The sequence below is a fragment of the Apaloderma vittatum genome, unplaced genomic scaffold (assembly GCF_000703405.1).
Source record: "Apaloderma vittatum isolate BGI_N311 unplaced genomic scaffold, ASM70340v1 scaffold15064, whole genome shotgun sequence".
Classification (NCBI taxonomy): Eukaryota; Metazoa; Chordata; class Aves; order Trogoniformes; family Trogonidae; genus Apaloderma; species Apaloderma vittatum.
The window spans coordinates 29,530-39,585 of NW_009712305.1; the positions used below are offsets into that span (position 1 = coordinate 29,530).

Below are 10,056 nucleotides of genomic sequence, written 5' to 3' on the forward strand. Positions count from 1 at the left end.
CAGAGGAGGCCACAAAGATGATCAGAGGGCTGGAGCACCTCCACTGTGAGGACAGGCCGAGAGAGCTGGGTCTGTTCAGCCTGGAGAAGAGAAGGCTCCAGGGAGACCTCACAGTGGCCTCCCAGTACCTGAAGGGGCTACAGGAAAGCTGGAGAGGGGCTGTTTAGAAGAGCATGTTGTGACAGGACACAGGGCAACGGTTTTAAACTAGAGCAGGGTAGATTTAGATTAGACATTAGGAAGAAGTCCTTTATTATGAGACACTGACATGGGATGCACTGAGAAATCGTGGATGCCTCATCCCTGGAAGTGTTCAAGACCAGCCTGGATGAGGCTCTGAGCAAGCTGGTCTAGCAGGAGGTGTTCCTGCCCATAGCCGGGGCGTTTGGAACTAGATGTTCTTCAAGGTCCCTTCCAACTCCAGCTATTCTGTGATCCTATGGTTCCTTTCTGCTGCAGAGAACAATCCTTGCCTCAAACCCAACCTCAAAGCACTGCCTCATCAGCCCTTCGAATGCCCTGGAGACCTCAAGCTGCTGGGCAGGCCTGCACAGCACCAGCCTGCTGGGGTGACCGCTGGGGCTCAGACACCTCAGGTGACCTCACAAGCCTCACATTCCTCTCGGCATGCAGCAACTGATGCTCGTGCTACCAGCACTGGCTGCCCACGGTTTGTAAAGAGCTACTTAGGTTTGTGAAGAAATGCTGTCTTTTTAGAAACAGTTCTGAAGCTGGCAGGTTCTTCTTTTAAAGGGAGAATTAGACCGCTATGATGCCAGGCAAGAACTGGCAGGGTTTCCCTTGCTACTCCTTTTTTCACATTTAAAAGAAACAGTGGAGTTTTTTTCCTTTCCCAAACAAAATTAATAGCCAAGGCAAATGAAGTCCCACTGAAGATACTAAACAGACACTTTGGTAGACTGAAAAGGCAACTTGGGCACAAATTCATGTGACAAAGGCACTAACCTTAATATTTATTCTTTTTTTAGTAAGTTGTAGCTAAAGAAGTATAACAAGTGCAAGGTAAGACACTAGACTTTCAGAGCCTCATGATTTAAGCCACAGTTCAGAACAAAGCTGCTCTGCTGAGTCCATCAGCAATTCTCCTTTTTTCCCTCCTGCAAAAGCATTCCCTAGCAAGAATGTCCTTGCTTTACCTCATAAAATTGTTCTGAGAAAAATGAAAGATCAACTTAGATAGTAATTTATCTACTTTACTCCAACAGTATATCCTTTTGTTCTAGAAATGCCTTCAAAGTATTTAACTATATAGAGAGACATAAAACATCATTGTTCAGACTTCATACGAAGTTACCTGAGAATTAAATTAAAATTAAAAGAATTGCTGCAGATATCTTTTTTTTTTAATTGTATACATGAAGTATCTCCAAAGAATCTGGTTAAAAGTGGTTTCCAAAACCACAAAGAACCGTCTCAGACTGACTGTCATAGTTCTAGATATTTAGCTTTTAGTAGATGTAGTGATACTTTTTCAATGCAAGTAAGTCCAACGGAATGTCATTAAAAAAATTACCCATCATATTTGAATCTAACAACTAAAAAAAAAAAAACCACACCAAAACAAAACTAACTAGAGTAATATCCATTCTCCAAGGTGCTGGATTTTTGCATCCTAGAGCAAGACTTGAATACAAAAGGAAATGCCATGATTATGGAATGACATAGGGTTTGGCGTGGCATTTTTTTTCCAGCAAAGAACTTCCCAGAGAACCTAAGAAATGAATTAAAGTGCAACTGAAATAGACTCTGATAACACCTCTGAAGAGATCGTCTTCATGAAGTCCATAATGTGGGAAAAAAAGCAAAAGGAGGACAGAACATATGAAGTATAAGGACAGGAATAGGCATATTAATTTATTTCCTTTCGATTTTAAGGCAGAAGGGAGAACAATTACATGTTACTGGGTTGGTTGCTTTTGAGGTTCTCAGTTTGGGCTGAGTTTTTTTACCCCAAAGAGAAGCATCAAGTCCAAACAATAACCACTGTGTTCAGCCACCAAATAGCATCTTATTCCTTGTAGTTCATTCAAAAAGCAAATAGTTCATCAAGATGAAGAGAAAGTAACCATCTTATATGGATGGAGGAAAGAAATTTAATAAGAGATGTATGGAAGCATGTACAATATCCTTCTAAAAATTAAAATCAAAGAGTAACCAGAGCCAGTGTCATTGTTTACAAGAAAACCTGGAAATTATAAAACATGATAAGAAGCATGTCTCCTACTACTTCTCTCCATCAAAAAAGTTATAAACAACTCCTACATAAACGTCGACACTTCTCTGATCTATCGCAACGTATTCACAACCAATGTGAAGATGATGACATTAAACAAAGCAAAGTACAAGACGACTGCTGTTCGTTATCTAGAAGTGAAGGAATTGCAATCTCTCCGTCTTTTATTTTACAACAACATGTACTTTACAGATCTTCTTATGAAAAAAATGCACGAAAACTCAGAGTTGCTCTGCATGAACTGTGGAGGGCACCAAATCTTACCAAGATTTCAATCTGAGCTTTGGGTTATAGAGAAATACCTCCATCAAAAAGTTCTTCTGTAATCTTGAATCGGTATTGTATAGGAGAATATGAATTGTTTACAAGTCAGTTTTTACTAATTTTAGCATTCCAGAATGAAATTAAAATTTTAAGTGCTACATTACTTTTAACTTTTTTCATACAGAACCAATAGCAGAAGTGGAGAATCACTGTTTCCTTACACAGTTATAATTCCTTTAAGAGATGTTGACACTTCAAATTTCCTTTCTCTACCCTTTCAAGAAATCTCTATGCTTATGGACAAATCACATTTCTTAATTCTCTCAAAATTTTTGGTTTTAAGTGTTTTTCCAGATTACATAGGATTAAGCTTGCAAATATGAGTCATACAGCAAAAGGAAAAGAGTGTCAGGCTCCGAAATGAGAACCTAATACCAGAGTCGTTTCAATCACACTGCCTCACCAACAGCTCTTCCCAACCAACGCCTACTTCTGCTGCAGATTTATGCATATGTCAATATATGCAAAGTTTGAAGGCATTTATTTACTTCAACATCAATAAACACTGTTCATACAAAGCACTTCTCTTTTAGAAACTCCCCCTATTTAGAAACAGACAATTTACTCCTGGCAATGAAGAAATTTACTATTATTCAAAGACTGAATTAATTCAACTACTTTTAGGCTGATAAAGTGGTGCTGAGACAGGATCTATCATCTCCTACAGTCTCTGCAAGGCTTCACCAGCCTCACTGAAAATATTCTCTCACTAATCAGAGAGTAAGTTTGCAATGTACACATGTATAAACCATGTCTTAATTTAGTGCTCACAATTAAGTCCAATGAATTGGGGCTATTTTTTTTCCTCCAGTTAGTCTAAGCATGTCCAAAAAGACAAAAGGCAAAGATTTCACTGAAGTGAAACTCACTCTCCAGAAACAGCAAAACTTAATTTACTTTGTATTTGGGAAAGCAGTTTTGAGGGGGGGGAAAAAAAAGAAACTATGCGTTGGTGACTGGTGGCTTCTTCGCTGCATACTGGAGTGTAAATTTAAGGCACAAATCATATGTGAGCATATATATATCAGCATAAAATGATGATTATTTGTTTTAATACCTAGCTAGTTAGCTAGTTTTGCTTCACAGCTTAAGCTTTCAGGTAAATTCAAGAAGAATCTGGCAACAAAGCTGAAAGTGACAGCAATATAGATATCTTCCTTCTAATTAGTTTTTTATTTAAACATTGTTCAATTGTTTTGCCTCTCTACTGCTTAATCCTATTCTACGTGATGACAGGAACTCCACAGAAACTAACTGCTGCTTTTTCTAGGTCAGCTCCTTGTACAACTCTCCTGCTAGGATATGTTTCTGTTCATTTTTCCCCTAGAAGATCACTGAGAAATATCTTCAGGGAAGGCAAGATCACACCACACATGGGACATTCCATAGCATCAGTCATCCCGACCTGTCTTCAGAAGGTCCTCTCCTCAACACACGTACACGTACAGCTGTCTACAAAACTAGCTCAAAATCTTATTCTCTAAAGTTAGTTGCGTTAACTTGGCACCTAAGATGCTCTTTGTTCTCTCTTCAGAAAAATAACCACAACCATTACCATCAGCGACCACTAATATTACTTCACACTGGAGGACAATAAACCTGCTCCAGGAACCAGAAAGCACTACTTGACCCCATTTCTATTTCTATATCACTTACTGTAAGATACACATTTCAGCCCTTCATCCCCAACTATTTTCTAGAATCCCAGGACAATTCTACAGAAAATTCAGAGCAACAATATTATATTTCACAACAGAATTTATTTTCACTAAAAACCATCCAGTAATAGGTTTGAAGGAATTTCTGGATCCTCAAAATTTCAAAGTGGCTAAATTTAAAAACAAGAAACATGCAAAATGAATTTGCAAGAGTCTTCATGCAAAACACTTCAACAAAAATTTCCATCAAACCCCACTAATTCCAATTAGCATGCAGAGTATAGATATCACCAATCATAACATTATCCAGACTTGAAAGACACAACTACTGCATTTGATCGACTGCCAGAACTTTTGAATTTGAAAACCAAACACAGGCAGCAACAGCTTCATGGCTTTGGAGTTCAAAAAATAAAGCAAATCCCAGTGGCCAGCAGCCGCCTAAGCAAATTATGTGTCCTACAAAAAAATCCAGCATTGCTACCAAATATAATTGCCAAATGCGCCAAAAGGGGTCAACCACAGTAGTAAGGCTCCAGGCAGCAATTATTTTTGTGTGTACCAAAAAAATAAAAACAAAAAAGCAACACTAAATTATGCAATGAAGGCGGAGTGGAAAGGCAGTACATGGAAGAAAGCTAACTATTTTCAAATATACGCAGTCAAAGCCTACCTTTTTAGACCCAACAACAAACTCACAGGGCAGTATGAGAGAAGAAGGGGGGGAAAAAAAGAAAGGAACAAACCAAAAATTAGAAAGACAGAGAACAGAAAGAAAATTAACAGCCACATACACATACTAAGATATCATAAACTTCGATAAATCAGTGAAAAAATCTCATTCACAACAGAGTGTGGAGAAAAACACATCTATAAATAAGAATCCTGTTTTCTCATCACTCAATAGTATTAAATGGTTGCCTTATCGATATTAAACAAGAAAGAACCTAAGGCACAAACTGATGTAAACAACATTAAAATGTGCTTATCCAAGTAGATTTATACTCGTACATGACTATGTTTATTCTTTTAAAGCTGAAAAAGGAAATAAAATAGAAAAATTGAACAAATAGAACTTTTGAGATTTCTGGTAAGTATATTTCTCAGTTTCAAGTTTGTAGGACCTTTGTTATCATCATGGGAACATGCATTTCCATTTTATTCAATCAGTCTCCCAGCCTCTACAAATAATTGTCAAGTGCAACTTATTTCAGAAATTTTTTCAATTATCCTCAGCAGTTCTGTGACCACATAAATGTTTTACCTAATTTACAGATGAAGAAACAGAAAGAAAAATGAACAGATTTGCCAAGATCACCAACTGACTGAGTACTCTTGAAACTAAGCCAAGGTCAGATGCTCAGTCCCATAACTTTTCTTTAATGGGACAATCTTTATTCAAAACTTTTAAGGAATTAATCCTGTTATTTTTCACACATAACATTTTCTAACAGTCAAAAAAAAAATCTTCCACACAAATAATATAGTGGTTTTGTGTGTATTGTCATCTCAGCACGAGTTCTGAGAATGTTGTCTCTTCCACTCATTATACAAGCAACTTGCAAAAGAAAAAGATGAGCTTCATTTTGTCCAAGAACTATTTCATGTGCAACGGAGTTTACTAATCCATCCTCCCAATTTATGAACTACGCATCTTAAAAGAAACCAATTTCGTTGCAATTATTACGCAACCAAATTAATGGTAGTCTTAGTACCTGGGTGCAAGAGAAGATCAGTTCTATGACCTGATCATAAGTACTAACCTTAATATTTTACAATAAATTGCTTGGAGAAAAGTCTCTTTTAGTATTTTAATGACTCGTCAAATCACGTGACCATAACTACTATGTCCCATGTAACTACCTGGCATATTTGCACCCAATATCAACCCAGTTTATTAGCTCAGGGTTACAGCTGCATTTTATGAGACCTTTACTCCACACTGTGAAATTTACCTTCAGTTTTATAAGTTAGAGGATAGGCTTTTTTAACCTAAGTACACATCTGCAGCTACAGCAGCAAAGATATATACCGGCTTTTATAAGCACAGAGAGCGTGCCTTCTCTTCTCTCTATTTAACATATAGTACCTGTGCATTTTAACCAGTTAGTTGCACACTGAATGGGAGGTCAGGATACATTAAATACAAAAAAATTTAAAAGTTATGGAGTTTCTAAAAAAGTGGGGACATTGTCTTTAACCCTTTAATTTCCTTTTTCTAGAAAAAGGTCTTTCATTTGTCTCAGTAGCTCAGTAACAGCATTTTTAAATTATTTCATTCTTTAAACTCATTAATCTGACAGACTCAAAACCAAAAACGTACCAAAAGTTATTCTGCCACATGTTCTCACATACACTTCACGCATTCAGACAAAACTTTACCCCTTCCCTGTATCTTGCAAAAACAAAGACTGGACTCCATTGAAGAAAGTAGAAACTCCTTTTTAGCCCTGTATCTCTCCATTCTGACTTAATGCAATGCTTTCCTCTTAATTAGGGAATCTGTCACTGCAAAAGGGAACGCGCTACAATAAAAACTTTTTATTGCAACCCAAGTAAGAAAATGCAATGTGCTACCATTTACCATGCAAAGGCGTAGTCTTGAAAGCATAGGTTAGCTTAATCAACTGATCTTAGTTCAACCACATTTCATGGTCCTGAATTTCTGCGAAGTGGAACACAGAAGCCGAGATGTGCCCTACACAAGAGCAGCTCAGAAACACCACGCACACATATTTCTCTATCAATCAAGGACAACCCTTTTTCTGACATTAACTTGGGATTATATATATATATTTCTTCCCTTTGTTATAAAACTCAAAACCAGGCACTTAGGAGTATTTTTGTACTCATGTAGACAAAACCACTAAACTGAACGTAAAGACCTTTTAATCCCACTTGCTTATGCTATTCCTGTATAAATCCTAAGTTTTAAAATGATCAGAAGTACTAACTCCACAGCAAAATAAAGCTGAAAAACTTTCTTACTATTGAACTGAAAGAAGAAAGATTAGAATTTTTAACACCTTTTCTTTGAGCAGTTAAGTACAGCAAACATTTAAAGGACAACCCTTGATTCAGATTTACTGAAAAACTATTTGGTAATTCAAACCAGGCAGGAAGGTTGCATGCATAGCTGAACCAGTGAGTACCTCTGGATAACCCACACATTTACAGAACCAGGTTCACAGACCTTCCATTCTGCAAAGAACTCAAGCATTACATTAAACCTGTTACAACCCTTCAGTGCGACAGCGTAAAATCTCTTTGTGGATATTTGTGGACAATCACACTGCCTGTTATTTGAGCTCCCCATCAGTTCTGAACATCACAGGAAGGATTTTGCCACCAGCTACAACACAGCCACTCTTCATAAATGAGTAATTTATGTAAGGAACTGACTTCCAAAGTACAATTTGGAAGCATGTCCAAATGGAAGACACAACCACACAGCGTAATTAAGTCTGATTTTGAGATTCCTGGCCAAAAAATGTAGTTTTCATCGCTAACTGGAATAGAAAACCTCAGTAATTATGTTTAACCAAAGTTCATCTAAATGGAGTAATTAAAGCCAAAATTCTAAAAGGACTCATTTAGTCTAGAGAACTTTTTTGCCCATGCAGAGTACAGAAACCAATAATGTAATAATTTATACTGCTAATTAAAGTTCAGTAGTGCACGGGGCTAACCAAAACACTGAGAGAACAGCTCAAGTAGTGAGTAACACTGGGTAAGCTGGTCATCAAAGAGAAGCATGCGCAGAGGAGAAAGGTTTGCTCTTCAAGCAACCAGAGCTAATTTTCTGGAGGACTTCAAACTAATTAAAAACTTAGAATGCTTTTTTTCTGGTATATCACATTTTTATATAAAGATTCTAAAGCTAGGACTAATTAACATGATCAGAAGACTTCACAAACCTGCCTGGACAGCTTTGGACAACCCTGCCTGGATACCTCTGAGGTTTTACACACAAATCACTGCTGGCATCCCTAGCAGTACAAGACAGATGTGAAGGGATGCCATTTCCACACACACTACATGTTTTAATCAGTCTTCCTCACCTTCTGTCTTTTCTAAGACAAAAGGAAGTCAGTTGCTTCTATCCTTTGGATTCGACTGCAAACAGCAGAGTTAGATGTTGCGCCTGCCTGTAGCTAGCAAACCAGAATTATTAATCCCTAATACAATAACTATGTAGCACTCAAACCTGAAAGCTGAGCATGCAAATGATTAGGAAGGGAAGCTGTGAAAAAACAAAATAAACCACTCTGTAACACACACAAAACAGTTGTGGGAAGAATGGTAGCAAAACAAGTGAAGAATATCAGATAAATAAATGAATATGGGAGACAGGGAAATGCTGGACTTAGTCAAGAAAATAAATGGTCGCTGCTTCATAGGATGAAAAAGTAGACAGAGGCTTAAGGGAAAAAAAAACAAAACACAGTAAGCAGGATTAGTCAACTACTACTCAGCATAATACTAAATTATTTTTCATTTATGTTAATTGAGTTTCTTTATTAATACTGTACATCTATAAACCATTTGAAGCTTTCCAGCAAAAAGTGTCTTTATACCACAATCTGTCGAACCTTTCCTGTGATTTCTTCCTACTATTTGATTCGCCTCATAAATTCAGTATCTACCCAAACTCCAAACATGGTCAAACAACAGATCGAATTCTTGTAAATTACAGCAGACAGACAGAGTAAGATAGGGGCACCACCTCTGCTGTCACAAAGAACATTCTGTCCTTTCTAATAGGCTTATCCTAAAGGCTGGCAATTACCACAGAGATTTTTTCAAGACCTGTGAGACAACAAAAATAGCTGCTTACCTACTGTCAGTGTCCAGCCCTACAAAATCCTTCTTCTCAAAAGGAACACAGAGGAGTGGGATCTTGTCTCCAGACTTATCAGTGGCTCTGTCAAGCCGCTTAGACTCCAACACTATGAAGAGCGATTCGATAAAATCTTCTATTCTCTTCTCCACAGTTTCACATTCATCGTAACTGGGATAAAAGGCCACATCTGTGCGGGGCTGCTCCGCGATCTCTCCTTGAAGCCCAAAGACAAACAAGCGGGAATCATAGAGAGTAGAACCATACATTTCCTTTTGAAGATGGAATTTTTCAAAAGTCTGAGGCCAATCCTTTGCAGAAGAACAGTCTGTAATAGTTATCAGCCCCACAACTTTCCGGTGAGTTTGAAAATCCCCCCATTCGTTGTTCTCTGGGGGATAGTGGTGCCTATAACGGATATACAAGACACGCTGAGAGTCGCGCACGTTAACTTGACTCACTGCTGAAATTCGCTTGTAGATCCTGAAAAAGCTCTCTTCGGGGACAATGCCAATCGGCTGAACCACAACCAGGAGAGTCTGATGATCCTCAGCACACTGCATGTAGTCAGGAACACTCATTTTGCATCAACTGCAGGCTAGTAAAAGAGAAACTTATATTATTTTTTAACATTCAGAAGCATGCATAGTTGCTGAATCAAACCAGGACTCTGATGCTAAACCTTTCTGCATCCTGTATAAACACGCTACAATACTAGCACTTTCTTTCATCATTTTACTAAATCTTCAATCACAGAGCCCACTGACAAAGCTCCACAGTGCACAAAGAGTGTTCTTAGTCACGTATCCATACGGCCACAAGCAAAAAATTCGTAAATTAGGTTCCAAACGAATAAGTTTCCTATTCACTGTGCAACCACACAAGCCAACCTAAGACACGGCGCAGCAGAGTTTCCATCTACCACAGCCAAAGAGTAAATGCTTGCTGAAGCACCACCTCAGAGGAGATGTCCTTCAAGA

The 10,056-nt window shown here is 37.9% G+C and overlaps 1 protein-coding gene across 1 annotated transcript in view; it reads right to left on the bottom strand.

The window, feature by feature from the left end:
* The window catches only part of LOC104272836 (trafficking protein particle complex subunit 9), a gene marked incomplete at its 3' end in the record, with an annotated part of 32,100 nt that extends 22,443 nt beyond the window's left edge, over positions 1-9,657 (bottom strand). Inside the window, exon 1 of the mRNA XM_009867938.1 lies at positions 9,074-9,657. Coding sequence (XP_009866240.1) covers positions 9,074-9,657 — 584 coding nt within the window. The remainder of the gene's footprint in view (positions 1-9,073) is intronic.
* Positions 9,658-10,056: the final 399 nt, after the last annotated feature.